General features: G+C 35.8%; 1 protein-coding gene across 1 annotated transcript in view; it reads left to right on the top strand.

Moving 5' to 3' along the window:
• The first annotated feature begins 2133 nt into the window (after positions 1-2133).
• ANKS1B (ankyrin repeat and sterile alpha motif domain containing 1B) overlaps positions 2134-17966 on the top strand; it is a 448876-nt gene continuing 433043 nt past the window's right edge. Inside the window, 1 exon segment of the mRNA XM_032594029.1 lies at positions 2134-2200. Within this exon segment, the coding sequence (XP_032449920.1) occupies positions 2140-2200 (61 nt within the window). The 5' untranslated portion in view covers positions 2134-2139.

Here is a 17966-nt window from a genome sequence, read left to right as displayed (position 1 = left end):
AGATCATTGCCAAAAGCCCTGATTGACATGCATTTATCAAAAAATGTCTCTAAATCGGATTCTGATCTAATTGCATACCCTTCAAATGAGAAAACACCAAGAGTTAACTGGAGTGAATCTTCACCTGCTGAACATACTTCTAAAGGGAATTCTGAAAGAACACCATCCTTCACTTCTGAATGGGAAGAAGTAAGACTTGTTCTTGTTGTTCTTTATATAAGACTTTGGAGTCAAAGGAGTTTGGGGAAGGGGTTTTAAGTTTTAAGTCTTTCAGAGGCAAAAAAAAAAAAAAAAAAAAGAAAAGAAAAAAAATAGCAGATGCATACAGTTCCAAGTAGAAGGGCAAGGTCTAGGGGTTATACATGATAATTTTGCAGCTAGTGTAAAAACAACAACAATGCCACACATGTGGAGAAATCTATTGTTTCCATAGAAATGATATCAAGCAGAAGTAATAACTAGCTATGAAGTACAAGAGAATGTTCACAGTATGTCCTACCAAGCACTGCAGCTGACAAATTGAGAAGTCTTTGTATTTCTGATGTTCTGTATCATTTTGCTACTTACTAAACTCTTTGTTAGCTCGTCTCCCTTCTTTAAAGTATCTTATATTTTCAGAAGAGCTCCTTATAATCTTAACCTTAATGGTAAATGGAATAGTTCTGGCTCTTCCCCAAGTTCCATACAACAAACCCAAATTACTTAATATTTCCCTTTTACAGCTACCAGAGAGATTAAGGAAAAAGATGTTGAGATCGAGTATCACTAATTTTAAACTCTACTTAGGGGAGCCTTGGTGGCTCAGTCTGGTTGAGCGTCCGACTTCGGCTCAGGTCATGATCTCACAGTGGTGATTTCGAGCCCACATCAGGCTCTGTGCTGACAGCTTAGAGCCTGGAGCCTGCTTCAGATTCTGTGTCTCCCTCTCTCTGACCCTCCCCCGTTCATGCTTTGTCTCTCTCTGTCTCAAAAATAAATACAAACATTTAAAAAAAATTCAAACTGTACTTAAAGGACAAAGTCTTCCATTTTATAGAATTACTCAGAAAGTAAGTGCCCTTGAAAGGTTATGAAATATCATCCTTTGTCCCTAAGGAGGACTACATCATAAAGTAATGAAGTTCCTTGCCTTTTCTTGAATTTCTTCAGAGAATGGACCACATTCCCACTTAGCCTTTCACTCTAATGTTTCACATTTTTTCTCCTCAAAGACTGCGCCAGTGGATTGGGTTTTGAAGCACAATAGGTCACTCTAGTATTCCGAAACCTGAAACCTACAGATGTCTGATATTGACATTCTGAATTGAGCTATTTGGGAAAATCACTTAATTTCTCTGCATCTGTTTCAGGGTGAACAAACTAGGGCACTTAAGTAATGCTTATTGCCCTTTCTGAAACCTGCTGTCTTACACACGTTGCTAGGATGATGAGGAGTGGGATTAAACCGTAAATGACTAAAACTTAGTCATATCTGCCTATAATACGTTCCTACTTGACTGATAGTTTATTCAGTCTCCCATTTCTTATATTTATTAATTCCGTGAATAACATCTGAAATCATTTCTACAATGAAGCAGAATTAATTAACATGGAACTTATCTCTTAGAATTAAGGTGTTTCTACAATTGGATTCTGTGATTGCATGCCATGCCACACATATAAGCTTGTGGCTGGTCAAGCCATTTGGTTCCAATGGCCATACCCACAGATGAAACCCACCCTTTCACCCAGTCAAAAGACATGCAATGCTCTCAATGGAAGAGGAAGAATGCCTGGCAGAATGAACATCTTCACATGAACTTATCCCTTAGCTCCATCACTTTCTGAGTTTAAAGAATACACAGTTCCTAACTTACAGACCCACGAAGGTCCAAAGTTCATTTTAGGAAATATAAAGAAAAGGCAGTCCTGATTTGAAAGTTAAGGAAGGGAAGCATAATTTATATTTTTAAAAGCAATTCAAAAATTGTCTGCTTCCTTTTAAACCTTTCTCAGCCAGACTCTTAATTGTGGTATTGCAAAGGTAATAATATCAAGAATGTATGCTTCTGGAGTTTGGAAATTGTTTTAAAATGTGATGCTAAAAGTGAATTGATAATTTATTTATATGGCTTTTGTTTCTCACAGATTGACAAAATAATGAATTCCATAGATGTTGGAATTAACAGTGAACTTGAGGAAATGAATGGTGAGACCACAAGTAAGGAAACCTTTATCTTCTACATTGTAATTAATAAATGTGCTCAAGAATTATCTAGAAAATGTAGGAAACTTTAGATAATTCCATGTTTTATTATAATGATAGCATCTACAGATTATTTCCTTACACTCACATCAAACAGCCGTGACCTCTAAATATGAGTTGTAAGTGTGATGATTTAGCAACTTGAGAGATTTTTTTCCCCAGGTGCTATGGCAGTTAACATTAATGGAGTTTCCACTTTGTGTAGAGCTAAGTATGCAGCACTTCAAAGTGTTAGAGAGTATGATGACTTAATACACTACGATTTCCCATTCAGTGAAATGTCCCATTCATTCTGGCCAAAGTGATTAACAACTTACCCCCAAGTTACAAGCTCCAGTATGGCAAGAGCTAGGTGTTACTTATCTTCATGTATCCCAGAATACCTAGCAGAATGTTTCACAGTTTTGCAATCGCTGTTTAACATATTGCCCTTGCGAAGTATTATTTTCTTCTTTATAACTAAAGCTCAGAGTGGAATTCCATTTGAAACTTTCTTTGAAGACTTTTTCCTTCATACTGATGGATGATGTCAAATACGAGACAGCTAAACCTAAAAATAACAGTCAAATTCATGCTCAAGAATCTACTATTCTGGATAGATTCAAAAGAACTGGCTTCATTTCTATCCAGCCATTAAGTAGTGGTATAACTGTAGATTATTATACAGGTCTATAAAATTTGGAGTTAAAACAAGTGATTGCTAAGTTCTAGAAGAACTCATGTTTAAGTTAGTAGTGATAGTTGATGGTTTTGTAGAGATAATAGGATTAAGATCTGTAAGAGAGAAGTCCAGATATAGCATAGGATAAACAGCTATGGGATTTTGTAGCCCTTTGGTCACCAGGGCCTTTTAAACAGTATCCCTAGTGACTCTTAAGCACAAGAAAGTTGGAAAATGGCTCTCTTATGATGCACTGGGCCTGGGTGGATAAATAGCAACATTGAAATTTGGGGTTGCAGCCACTGAAAGGAATATTCAGGCCTAGACAAACACCTTACTCATTTCTTCTATGCTGGGACAGGTAAGAAATTTTTCCAATATGGCTGGACCCCATGTTAATTAAGTGATCATTGTTTTAAAAGTTTGGACAATTTTTTTCTGAAATGCATATTTGTTTTAGATTTTAAAAACTGAAAAATTATGAAAAACATAACAAAATTATGTGCATATGTCTAATGACACAAATATGACATTAGCTCTGGGATAGCATGTATAGCCAGGTCTCTCACACAGAAAGGCTGATAAACATTGAGGATTTTTCTAGTATCCAAAGAACTAGCCTAGGAATATATGTTGCCACATAGTTCTTTCAGACATGCTTACAAAATAATTTGAAGAAAGTATAGGAATACAGATTTTTAATTGATATGAAGTTAAGAATTTATTTTTTTTTACCAATAGGAAATTCCCTGATACTGAGAATGTTCAGGCAGAGACATAGTGCTTCTGTATTGGAAGATTTAGGTGACATTGAACATTAATGCTCTAAAATTCTTCAAACAGATAGTATTAGAATTATAAAAAAATAAACATGATTATAATGAAAGATTAATGCTATAATAAGGGTAAGTGTTAATTAAAAATGCCACTCAGGCAAAGCTGCCTTTTAAGGGTACTTTAGTAGTAAACAAATCCACAGATTATTACCCCTAACTCTCCTCTTTCTACTGTTCATACCACCATCCTACACACTGCCTTTATTTATTATTTTTCTACAGTGATAATGAAAATGAAAGTAGAGACTTAGTCCTCAAAGATTCATTACTATTAACAAAGACTGGTTCTGTATGTGCCTTAATTTTTGCCTTTTAATTACATATTAATTATACACTAAGTGATTGTACCATGTGGCATTCCAGTTGTCCTTTAGGTCATTTGTGAATTACAACTTTACTGGGCTGCAGGCTTTTCCCTCTTGAGGCTAGATAGAACTGGAGAGGTGACAACCCCATGAAAATACATTCCATGACTATGTACTGGGTTACCAAGTGTAGTCAGGGAATCACATGGTGAAACAAAAAAATCAAACAAATGTGAATTCAATTTTTTTAAGATTTTTTTTTAAATTTTATTTTTGAGAGAGAGAGAGAGACAGAGAGAGCATGAACAGGGAAGGGGCAGAGAGAGAAGGGTACAGAATCCGAAGCAGGCTCCAGGCTCTGAACCGTCAGCACAGAGCCCAACACAGGGCTCAAACTCATGGACTGTGAGATCATGACCTGAGCGAAGTCAGTGGCTCAACTGATTGAGCCCACCCAGGAGCTCCTGATAGACATGAATTCAAATCTCAGTTCTGCTGTTTACCAAGTGTTTGATCTTAGGCAACTCATTCAGTTTCCCCATTAACAGAAATTAAGATATTAATATAGGAAAATTGTAGAGATGTGTCTAATGGCATATAGGTAGAGTCTGACACATGTAGATATGCATTATATTTCAGCTCCCCACCTTGCCCTACCATGAGAGAGATGTGGTGTTTGACACTGTGGACATATCAAGATAAACACACATTACCCTTCCTTTAAGAACTTCATGATGTCAGCTAGTTTCATAGTCTTTGTGGTTAATTTCCTGTCCTCCCTGGAATAGTGGTGTGTCACTTGTTTTACAGGTAGTAAGAAACCCCACAGTCAATTGGTACCAGAGAAGAGTAATTACTAAAAGAGATTATAAAACTCCATGGTACCCTGGAAAAGAAAAGAGAAAAATCTAGACTTGATTTAATTACTTTTATGAAATCTGGATGTTCTCTATTTTCTTGACAATGGGGAAGAGATTTGCAATGAAATTAACAGGAGGTATATTTAGAATAAGTGAGAGGAAATACTACTTTACTTAGTGTGTGTTGTCAGTGTCTAGATTTTGCTTTGGAAGGCAACTGAACCAAGCCTGGCTTTAACAGAGCTGCACAACTTTATGAGTTTTGTGACATTTGTGGCTAAAAACCTCAGAAGATGATTGGGAGAATAAAATCAGAAGCAGTGATGTATCAAAGATGAGCATTACATTTTCCATGCTCTTTCCTATTTTGTTTCAATGTTCTTGTTTGCCCCTCCCACCACCTGCATGTTTGCAATTTCAGGTATTTTGTAAACAAAATATTTATTGGACCAGTAAGAGATTTGGAACACTTTCATCTTCACGCCTAAAAATAGGAACCAGATCAAAGTTTGAGCAGGCTCTGTGAATCATCAACTAGTTCCACTCATAGAAAACCATTTCCTCTTTTTTTTTTATTTCCTCAGAAATTTTATAGTAGTTTGAAACCTATCTGACAACTCCAGCTATCCAGGACTAAGATAGAAATAACAGTAAATAAAATTTACTCAATCTATGTTTTGTCAGTCTTTTAGATTCTCATTCATAATAATATTAATAGACAATTTTCATGAACATAACTTCTGATTTCCCACTTGAAATCAGATTCAAATGCCAAAGAAATTGGCATTGGCAGTAGGATTCAATTATATTGAATACCTCATATTGTATAGAACATCATGTTCTTTGGTGATGCTGGATACATGATGTGATGATAGTACATTCTACATCATCACATACTCACACATATAGGATTTTCTCAGAGAGCCAGTTTTGAAGTTAGGTGGACTCAGTTTCAGATCCCAGAGTTGCAATTCACTTGCTCTGTGACCTATTTGATCTCAGGTTCCTCCCTTGTAAATTCAGATTTTTAACAACCACCTCATAAGACCTCTGCAAGATTAAATTATGTACTTGTACTACTATAGCCTAGAACATAGCAGGTGGTCAACAAATGTAATTCTCTTGCCTTCTTATCCAAGTATGCATGACTTATCTTTCTAACTAGAATGTATACTACACGGGAAGATACTTAGGAACCCTTGCTTGTCTTTTTGATCAGTGAAGATTTTAGTTCAAATGTAATTACTCATATTCTAAGCTGCTTTCATGAGTCTTTCTTAAAGTTTTATTTCTTAACCATTGTTCTTGTATCACAAGGACTTCCAAAGCAAGTCAACCTTTAACTTAAGGTTAAATTTTATTCAAAGAGAAAAATTCTAGAGTCAGCTTTTAAAAACCTACTTTCGCCAAGATATGAATTCCATCAAGATTTTAATTATAAATGAAAGCTATTAAAATGAATTTGTAAAAGATTTTAGCATCAAATACACTGTCTATATTGGATAGATGAATCATAATTCTGAAGCTATTTTCTGGAGAGTTCATAGCTCTGAAAACCGTCACTAACATTAGTCTGCAACTTCACTTTCTAAGCTTTTGCTCCTCTTCATCCAAGAGTCTGAGGGCCAAGTTACAATTCAGAGTCCCTCATAGGTATAGAGACCCTCCATGGAGAGTTTCTAGGAATTTAGGAACTCACTGAGGCAGAATAAGTGTTCTCTCTACTCCTGATCTAAGCTCCACTGTAGCTCTAGTCTGCAAGAACAGAGAGTGCTCACATGGCCCTTTCCCCAAAGAGGGTCTTTTCTGGGTGGTTAGGGCATAGGTCTCTACAGCCCCAGAAGCTGCTCTTCCATGATGTTTTGGTTGTTCTCAGGCCCTTGATATTTGCTCACATAACTCTAGATAAGCATCAGGTGCAGCTGATAGCTGTTCTTCTGCTGTGGTTGTTGATGGGAATATAATTTCTTAAACTCTAGGAGAACACTTTTTTAAAACAGTATTTACAATTTTCCAGAGTTCTCCTATTAGAGAAATGACAAAGAGGAAAGAAGAATCCCTTCTTAGTGTGTATCAGATACTGTGCACTTTTCTCCTGTGAACATTTTTCATTCAATTCTCAAGATAACTAGGTGAGGTATTATTATACCCATTTGACAGATGAAGAAAAGCTCAGAAAAAGTAACTAATATGTCCAAGTCAACTGCTTCAAAAAGTAAGTTTGCTTCTTCCTGAAATCCGTAATCCTTTCAATGAAGTATGCTACCTACACAGAACAATGGAAGTCAGTCCTTTGCTTCTTTCTCTTTAGCTAAAATTATGCTCATATGCACTAAAGGGAGCCCTAAATTATGCTCATATGCACTAAAGGGAGCACTGAAGCGAGGGTATTTAAGTGTAGAATTAACCACTTCCTCTTAGCAAAGCCTAACTATTGGTATATGGAAAGCTTCAGCTCCACCCCCAAAGCCCTCCCAATGTACACGTGATGTGGTCATATTTAAATGAACCACAGCTCCAAATATCTCCTATGTCCCAAAGTGAATGTATAAATGCTGATAATGACCTGGGCTTTACTTATTTTCAGAGGAAGATTTTTCCTTGCCTCCAGCAATATTCCTTTTCCCATGAACTGTTAAATTGCACATTAAAAACCTCTCTGTGAGAAGCTCTGCAATGGGCAAAATTTATTTTTGATTTTTATTTCTTTTTGCAGCACTATTTTTAATAGAACCAACTGGGGAAGGTGGGTAGTAGAATACGTTAGCATAGAAGCACCCTATTTTGTCCAAATTAAGACAACTTATTTTTATTATGTTTTATATAACACTTCACTAGCTTTTTTCCAGATAGATTAAATCTATGAAATCCCTTAATAATAGAACAGCTATGTAAAAATGTGAATTACAGTAATCATTAGGCTAGCATGAGTTAATCTTTATCAAGAGACAGTATTTAATCAATGAAACAATTGTATTCTTAGCAAAGTAGACACTAAAATTTACTTAACACTATTCATTCTGAATAGTCATTAAAAACTAAAATAACCTACATAATATAGATTTTGATCGATAGAATATGGCTGAGATTTTCTGGTTTTCAAAATTCAAATAATATTCAACTGTGAAATTAGGTTTCTCTGAATTATGAAATAGTTGAGTATTATTCTGTGGCCTAATATTTACCTGTGATATATCAGTAGTTAGAACTGGTACATTGTTTTCAATTCGACAAAATATTTAACCTTCTAGAAGAGACCTAGATAAGTGAGCAAGTACAATCTTTCAGTTTTACTGAAATATTTGCCATAACCTCTTTCGTATATGATCAACCAACATTTGCTCCCACACTTCCCATAATGATGAGCTCACCACTTCCAGAGAAAATATATCCTATCCCTGGGAAGCTCAAATTGTTAAAAACTTTATTTTTTGAGTAAGAAATATGTCACCTATGTAGACATAAGTTTGAATATGCACCCTAACAATCACTAGTATTGTGACTTTTGGAAATCATCTCATCAGCCTAAACATCATTTCTTCATACAGAAGATAACTGTGACAAATAATATCTACCTTCCCTCAGCATCATTGGAAAAATCTAATTAATTACTAAATGAGGATGTAGTTAGCAAAATTTCTAGTACATAGTATACTGTAATAGATGACATCTCCCCTCTTTGATTTCTCTTCTCTCTTCTATCTATATTCTCTTAACTTTTTTCCTAAGAAACAAAGGGTGGATAATGGCCCATTATTTCTAATACATATAAGTATCTTTAAGATATGGATGATATTTTTGATAGGCTATACTTCTTTCACATTCACCATAAAGCTAGAAAACAGCTGCAAAAAATCTTCACTGTAAGACACTTTAAAAATACTAGTTAAGGGGTGACTGGGTGGCTTAGTCAGTTAAGCATTGGACTCTTAATTTTGGGTTAGGTTATGATCTCATGGTTCATGAGTTTGAGCCCCACATTGAGCTCCATGCTGACAGTACAGAGCCTGTTTGGGATTCTCTCTCTCTCTCTCTCTCTCTCTCTCTCTCTCTCTCTCACTCTCTCTCTCTTCTCTTCCCCTGCTTGTGTGCTCTGTCAAAATAAATAAACTTTAAATAAATATTTAAATAAACTAGTTGAACAATTTCTATATAAATATCAGTGCATTTTGCAAAGTCTACCATTAACAACCTCATACTGGTAAAAGAGTAGGAGGCATAGGGAAGGAAAAATTCTTATTCTATCCTTCAAGGTCTTCCAACTGGACTAAGAATTAAATTTACATGAGACAGATTAACAGGAGGAGAAAAATATCAAAGTTTTATTATGTGCATATGGAGGCCCCAAAATGAAACGGAGACCTAAGGCAGACAGTTTTTATACTTCTTAGACAGAGACAATAAATTTGTGAGGAATTGACAAAAGATAAAGAAAACAGATGTTTGAGAGCTTTAATTAGTAAGGGATTCTAAGCAGCATTTCGGCTGAGGGGTTGATTAGTAAAAAAGTAACAAGGTTTGTTTCTACAGTTTTTCTTGGCTTTAAAGTTCCTATCTCTGGTGACGAAGATATGTTTTTATTTCTTCATATAGGGAGGGGTACCTTCCATGTGGGAGATTTATTTCTTGCTCTCAGGGGTACAGGGGATGGTCTGAGTGTTTTTGTACTGGCTGTTTCCCAAGTAGTTTCAATTCAAAATAATCAGTATGCCATTGTGGCACATTTTAGGTAGCCTGCCCTTAGCCTTTACAGAGGTAAAAATAATTAAGAGTAATCTGAAATATAGCTAATAGATATTCATAAATTATGGATCATCATTATTGTTTTTAAATACAAATTTGTCTTGCTAAAATAGAATGAATTAAGTGATAAACATGGGTCACTTACCCATGAAAAAAACTTTATATTTTATACTAGTTGTTTCTATGATACACTGTTATGATAATACAAGGCTTCTCATTTACTTGTGTTTTTGATACTCAAGTATAATCTTCTAGGGAATTAGGAAATGAAATGTTTTATAAGTTTAAGAACAATGGTACCCAACAATATCACTTACAGAAATGTATCCTAAGGAAGCAATAGGACAAGAGCAAAATAAGTGTATATAAAGATGTTCATTTCAACACAGTTTATGATGCTTCAAAAAATAGAATCAAACCAAATGATCATTTATAGAAAATTTATAAAATGAGTTACTGTAATTCCCTATGATGAAATTTTAAATATCTAGTTAAAAATGACATTGTATCTGTATCTATTACCATGGAAATACGGTCATAACTTATTACTAAGTGAAAAGAATAGATAACAAAGTAAATTATAATCCCATCTTTGAATACACATTCATGAAAAAGATCTGGAGGCTGTATGCAAAAAGGTTAACTAGGGATATCCCTGGGTAAACTTAATCAGTGATTATGATCTTCTCTCCTAAATTTTCTGAAATTTTTACAGTGAATATACATTACTTTTATTTTTGTAAAATAAAAAGTTATATGTCAATTTAGCAAATATATACAATCCTAAGCAAATTATCAATGTAATAATTAAAGATTTGCCAAGTGAATACTATTAATGAATACATGATTAAGTCTTTTTTATCAGTTTTGAGTTAAAATAATCTTTTAACTATACAAAATCTTTTAACTATACAAATTTTTAAAATATTCATAACCCAACCCCTGATCAAAATTATTTTTTTATGTCCATTGTCAGTCTGTGTGCATATTCTAGTGAGACTCTAGTCCTTGTCTATGTGCACACTCCATTTCCACATATTAATAATAATTTTATAGATAGAATTTTGCAATCCTCATTTTCAAATATCATTTCACAAAATTCTATTTTCTCACATTTTTTCCCCACTCCTTGCTTTATCCCTCCTATGAATATCCAATATTAGCATGGTATATATGCTTCTACTCTTTTCTCCAATTCCATGCAATCACAAACAGATAAATGATAGGTAGGTAGGTATGTAGGTAGACGATAGATAGATAGATAGATAGATAGATAGATAGATAGATAGATAGATGTTGCTTGTGTTTTAAAAACAAGAAATCACACTTTATACGTTTCTCTGCAACCTATTATTCTCATTCAACAATAAATCATAGCTTTACCTTACTTTTATAATCAGTGAAGTAAACAACCTGTGAAATAAAATTGTACTCATGAATTTCACCCTGAGAGGAAGAAAGCTCTGATTGGTTTGCTATTCCAACCTCTGCACTAACTTGCTCTGTGACTTGGAAAACAACACCTCACAATGAGCCTCAGTTTCCTCATTTGAAAATTAAAATGTAAGACTAGATCTTTTCCAACTCAATAATTCCATGACTCATACTTTCATCTTCTGTTTTAATGGGCTGTGCTTTGGCAGAATGTCCTTCTTTAAAGCTTTCCACTTCTTAATTTCTTAAGGACAAATGGCCAATAAATCTCAAGTATGTGTATTTCAACTAGGTTCTTCTAAGAATGTTGCCAGATCCTCATTTTACACTGCTTTTTAAATATAATAATATAATAAATGCATACTTTAATTGATATAGGTGTGTAAGATATTTAAGTTCTTTGTTTTTATAAGCAAAAGTGATTTTCTCCTAAGCATCTCAGCTCTTTAAAAAAAAAAAACTTCTGCTGATTTGAAAGAGACTTAAATGACTAGCTGAACTCATGTGCACATTAGCTATGTGAATTGGAATAAATGCAGAATTTCTGATACTATACTTTGCCTGCTTCTTGAATCCACTAAGCTTCTTCTAAGAATTTTTATGGCAAAAAAAAGTAGTTAGCATTTCAATAGTGTATACTTTTCATTAGGTTGCAGATACTGACCAAGTGCTCACAATGGCCTATTTCTTACCCAATGACTTGGCCTAACCAGACTGTAGTTGATCATCTCTCTTTTCCACAGGGTGCTGAACTTTGGCTTGCCCCCAAATCTAAGCAAGCACTAAAATGCAGGACATCTTCCCTTAAAAGTCCGTTCAGAATCAGCTGACAGCAGGGAAAAACATTTCCTATTTTACCACATTGTTCATGCTGTTTGCTCAGCTTCACCTGCTTGCTCCATTTCCCCTCGAAGTTCCTACAGTCCTGCTTTATCCCTCCCTATGGAAGAAAAGGCCTTGCAGCACCTGGGTGGCTCAGTCAGTTAAGCGTCTAACTCTTGATTGCAGCTCAGGTCACGATCTCAAGGTTTGTGAATTCAAGCCCTGCGTTGAGCCTGGCATCCGGCTCTGTGCTGACAGCGTGGAGACTGCTTGAGATTCTCTCTGTCTCCCTCTCTTTCTGCCCCTCCCCTGCTTTTGCTCAAAATAAATAAATAAATAAACTTAAAAAAAAAGCTGTTTTCTGTTTGATTTTGAGATGCCTGAAGTCCTGAGGGAGGAACATTCTCCGTATTATAATAATCTTCTTAAGTCTCCACTTGCCTAAGTCTGGATTTGTTCTTATTTGACAGCACTAAAAATTTCATAGGTCTTTCTGGTTCACCTTTTACTTTCTCAACCAGTTTTCTTTTCACCTGTCAGTGTTAAGAACACCATAAATGGTGTCCCCCCAGTGTTGATCCTCAAAGACTATATACTAAATGATATTCTCTGTGTAGCCATTGTTTTGAAAAATGGGTGCATGCTTATATGTGGTTATGTGTGTATGACATGTGGATTATACCTGCAATAATCATAATCATGTATGTGACATAATTATATATGTGAGATATATACAGATTGATTTCTGTATCCATTTGTGATACAATTCTATATCAGTCTTCTAAGAAAATTCCACCATTATCTCTTATATCATACCAAATGTTTATAGTCATAAAATGAAAGTGAAATACTAAAGCTTTTTTTAAAATTTATTTTGAGAGAGAGACAGAAAGAGTGAGTGGGGGAGGGGAAGAGAAAGAGGGAGTGAGAGAATCCCAAGCAGGCTCTGCAACACCGGGCTTGAATTCATGAACCATGAGATCATGACCTGAGCTGAAACTGAGAGTAGGATGACTAGCCAATGAGCCACCCAGGTGCCCCTAATAAAAGTGTAACATACAATACCAAATACCTTATCGCTGTTGCTGACATATGAAATGCTCATTATAGTGACATTGAGCCTTTATTATAAAAATAAAGGAGGGGCGCCTGGGTGGCGCAGTCGGTTAAGCGTCCGACTTCAGCCAGGTCACGATCTCGCGGTCCGTGAGTTTGAGCCCCGCGTCAGGCTCTGGGCTGATGGCTCAGAGCCTGGAGCCTGTTTCTGATTCTGTGTCTCCCTCTCTCTCTGCCCCTCCCCCGTTCATGCTCTGTCTCTCTCTGTCCCAAAAATAAATAAACGTTGAAAAAAAAAAAAAAAGGAAATATTTTCATCTTTTTTTTTTAAAGACTAAATAGTAGGGGGCGCCTGGGTGGCTCGGTCGGTTAAGCGTCCGACTTCAGCTCAGGTCATGATCTCACGGCCCGTGAGTTCGAGCCCCGCGTCGGGCTCTGTGCTGACCGCTCAGAGCCTGCAGCCTGTTTCAGATTCTGTGTCTCCCTCTCTCTCTGCCCCTCCCCTGTTCATGCTCTGTCTCTCTCTGTCTCAAAAATAAATAAACATTGAAAAAAATTTAAAAATAAAATAAAATAAAAAATAAAGACTGAATAGTATTTCATTTTAGGTATATACCACATTTTCTTTATCCATTGATCCATTGATGGGCATTTAGGTTGTTTTCATATCTTGGCTATTGTGAATAATGCTGCAATGAACATGGGAGTACAGACATCTCTTTGAGATCCTGATTTCAATTCTTTTAGATAAATACCCAGAAGTGGGATCACTGGATGCCATGGTAGTTCTATTTTCAGTTTTTTGAGGAACCTCCATACTGTTTTCCATAGCACCTGCACCACTTTACATTCCCACCAATAGTGTACAAAGGTTCCATTTTCTCCACCTCCTCACCACACTTATTATCTTTTTTTAAAATTTTTTTCAACATTTATTTATTTGAGAGAGACAGAGAATGAGTGGGGGAGAGGCAGAGAGAGAGGGAGACACAGAATTTGATGCAGGCCCCAGACTGAGCTGTCAGCACAGAGCCTGATGAGGAGCTCTAACCCATGGACCACAAGATGATGACCTGAGCTGAAGTCAGATGCTTAAGGACAGAGCCACCCAGGCACCCTTTTTTCTTTTTTCTTTTTCTTTCTTTCTTTCTTTCTTTCTTTCTTTCTTTCTTCTTTCTTTCTTTCTTTCTCTTTCTTTCTTTCTTTCTTTCTTTCTTTCTTTCTTCTTTCCTTCCTTCCTTCCTTCCTTCCTTCCTTCCTTCCTTCCTTCCTTTCTTTCTTTCTTTCTTTTTGATAATAGCAATCCTAACAAGTGTGAGGTCATACTTGATTATAGTTTTGATTTGCATTTTCCCAATAAGTGATCTTGAGCATCTTTTTATATACCTCTTTGCCTACAGGACATTATGCTAAGTGAAATAAGCCAGTCACAGAAGGACAAATACTGCATGATTCCACTTACATCATGTCTTAGTCCATTCAGGCCACTCTGATAGAATACTGTAGACTGGATGGCTTATAAACAATTTATTTCTCACAGTTGTGGAGGCTGGGAAGTCCAAGATCAAGGAGTCAACCAATTCGGTGCCTGGTGAGAGCCCACTTCCTATGACATGCAGGGGTCTTTTCACTGTGTCCTCACATGGCAAAAGGGGGCAAGGGAGCTCTCCTCGTGTCTCTTATAAGGGCACTAGTCCCATTCATGAGGGCTCACTTCCCAAAGGTTCCACCTCCAAATACCATCACATTAGGGACTCGACTTCAACATATGAATTTTGGAGGTCACAAATATTCAGTCTATAGCATATGAAGTATATGAAACAGTTAAACTCATAGAAACAAAGGTTAGAATGGTGCTTGCCAGGAGCTTGGGGGAGGGCGACTAGGGAGTTTCTATTCAACAGGTATAAATTTTCATTTTGCAAGGTGCATAAGTTCTAGAGATCTGCTGTGCAACGTTGTGCCCTATAGTTAGCAGTACTGCATTGTGCATTTAAAAATTTGTTAAGAGGGCATAGATCTCATATTAAATGTTCTTACCACAATAAAAAACAAAAACAAAAACAAAGAATACAGGAGAGAAAACAGGACTCTATTACCTCGTGCATTCACAACAAAAATGTCTTCTGTGTGAACTTCTCAAGCATTTAAATAAACCATTTGCACCTGGCATACTTTTGTTACTTTTTTTTTCAATGGAATAAGTGCACATATTCTTGCTGGTGTTACTTCAGAGTGGGACTCTGTATATTTATACTCTGTCTATCTTCAAAAAAGACTTGAGAAGGCTTATAAAAAAAGATATAATTACAGTAAAATAAGACTGCATTAAAGCAATGGTAAAAGATATGAACCAGATAGTTTAAAAGAAAAATTTTAGATGAGAGAAAAAGGAAAGAAAATATTCCAGAAAACCTAAGGAGAATGACTGCAACTAAGCATACAACATGGCTCTAAGCTTCTTAGCAACCAAGACAAAAGTGGGCTACAGAGCAGTCCTTATGAGAGAAATATTATCAAAGTATATAGAGAAAGGAACTCTCCTAGCTTGAAATTCTGGAAGGAAATTCCCCCAAGGGTCGTTTTATAAAAGATAGATAGCTAGATTAGGAACAATCCTATCATTAGGGAAAGGAGGGGTATTCTACCTGTGACTTATACTGCAGTGATAAGGTAGTACCTCTGTGAAGACCTTTCTATGGGGGATTTTTAGCTTTCTCCATGACATAAACAAGCACTAGTTCTAAAATATCAATGTTGTTTTTCTTACTCTTTCAAAAAAGGCCCTCTTTATTTAACCTGTTATGTGGGCCAATGACTTGAGTACCAGGATTTCAGAGGTACTTAATAAAATTACCTCACTAAAATGTCACATGACAGACTGGGAGGCTATTAATTGTATGTGGAAGAATGTGAAATACAGTGTCAGAAAATGTAAGTTAGGGTCACAGCCCCATTTCTTACTGGCTGCATGACCTTGGACAAGTTACTTCATCATGTGAAGCCTTCATTTCCTTATTCTTTACAATGAGAATAAAAGATTTCTTACTTCTTATTATGATTAAGTAAGATAATTTGCATGAAAGCACTTATAAACTGCAAAGGTCTGTTAGTTATTATTATTTTACCTTTCCAGAAGTCTCCTTGCCTTTAAATTAGAGGTCACTGGGTTTTTCTCTCCAAGCAATTGAATGCAGTTAATAAGCACTCAAGGGGCACCTGGGTGGCTCAGTTAGTTAAGCCTCCGACTTTGGCTCAGGTCATGATCTCATGAGTTCGAGCCCCCATGTGGGGCCCTGTACTGACAGCTTAGAGCCTGGAGCCTGCTTCAGATTCTGTGTTTCCATCTCTGTCTCTCTCTCTGCCCCTCCCCTGCTTGCACGCTCTCTCTCTCCCTCTGTCAAAAATAAATAAACATTAAAAAAAATTTATAAGCACTCAATAAAATAGTTGCTTTGTATTCATGCATAGACCATTCACTCTCTGGAAGACTTCTAAAACCAAAACAAAACAAAAAAAAAAAAACACGAAAAAAACAAAAATAGACTTTTCTTCTTGAAGAAGTAACCAGTAAAATAGATTTTCTATTTCATTTTTATATATGAAAGAAAAATTTGTTTACTCTATGAACAAAACAAATAAGGCCATTTTCTCCACTAATAGGAACAGAGAGGATTTCCAGGAGAATGAACAAAGACCAAGTGTGCATGCACACGTACTCTTACAGCGTAATTGTTAGGTTGGACTGTGGTTCAATTTGTAGTACAATCTCTCCTCAACAAATTTGATAAAGTAGACCACAAATTATTTTCAAAAGGTTATGCTGACTGACTGGTTGTATGTATAGTCTGGAGCTCAGAGAGCCTGACAGCAAACAGGCAACTCTGCTGCTGTCACAGTCATCCAGACCCCAGGGAAAGTGACAGCCTAAACATAAGTAATAGCTATAGGAAAAGAGAAAGGGGAGTCTGAGAGATGTCTGTTATTTACTGATATTTAACCCTTTCTGAGTCACCAATTGCTTGGAGAGTCTCCTGGAAACTATAAGGTCTCTTGCAGGAAAAATGCAAATACACTTTAAAAGAAAATAATTTCCAATCCCTCCTACATACATATGTGAACGTATGTATAGATATGTGTGCACACACACACATATCCATCTTGAGAAAAGAAAAATGCTTGCGGGCAAAGGAAATGCAAGCATTAATGAAGAATTATCAATTTCTAAAAGATTTTTCACATTCCTGAGAGTACTCCAAACCCTGGCTTTCTGGAGTTGAAAGTTTTCATACCTATGATTAGTGCTAAAAATATCACCATAGTCTATCAGAGAACCATGTAGAGTCTCTGTTCCATTTGGGAAGATCTGACCATGAAATCAACAATAGTTCATATCTTAAATAAACATCAGCCAGAGGAGATTTGGAAAGGGATTAAATGAAACATTTCAAATTATGAGATGTCAAATAAGAGAGTTTTAGTGTGTGTAGGTGTGGGATATCTAATACAAATTGAAGATACATTTTATTTGCTCACATATTCTTGAATCAAATGTAATTTTGTGCACATTTTTCAATACAGTGATACATAGGGCACGGGGATATGCCAGGCTGACCCTGTGTGCTAACAATGATTTCTATTTCTATAAACCTATGTGTCTCTTATATCTTGAATTTCTTTATTGGCCACATATATTTTCAGCTTTATGATTCTAGACTGGAGAAAACTAAACATGTTCATCATTTTTTACCTTGATTTTTTTTTAATGCTGAGAAATTTTCTCCATATTTTTATTTGATTTTTATAGTAGGTAATGTATTTGATTCATGGTTTATAAATAATAAAGCATAAATGATTGTACAATATTCAGTGAAGAAAATCTCTTTACAGCATCTGTTAACTTGATGGGGTTTTGGGGTGATAGTGGGCATTCGGAGCCAATGGGGCCAACAGGGCTAGCTGTTGTTAAGAAAACGTCATTTATTACTGTTTAGTAAAACTTCA

The sequence above is a fragment of the Lynx canadensis genome, chromosome B4 (assembly GCF_007474595.2).
Source record: "Lynx canadensis isolate LIC74 chromosome B4, mLynCan4.pri.v2, whole genome shotgun sequence".
In the NCBI taxonomy this organism is placed as follows: Eukaryota; Metazoa; Chordata; class Mammalia; order Carnivora; family Felidae; genus Lynx; species Lynx canadensis.
The sequence above is the reverse complement of the archived record's forward strand: the minus strand, read 5'-3'. Positions and strand labels throughout refer to the sequence as shown.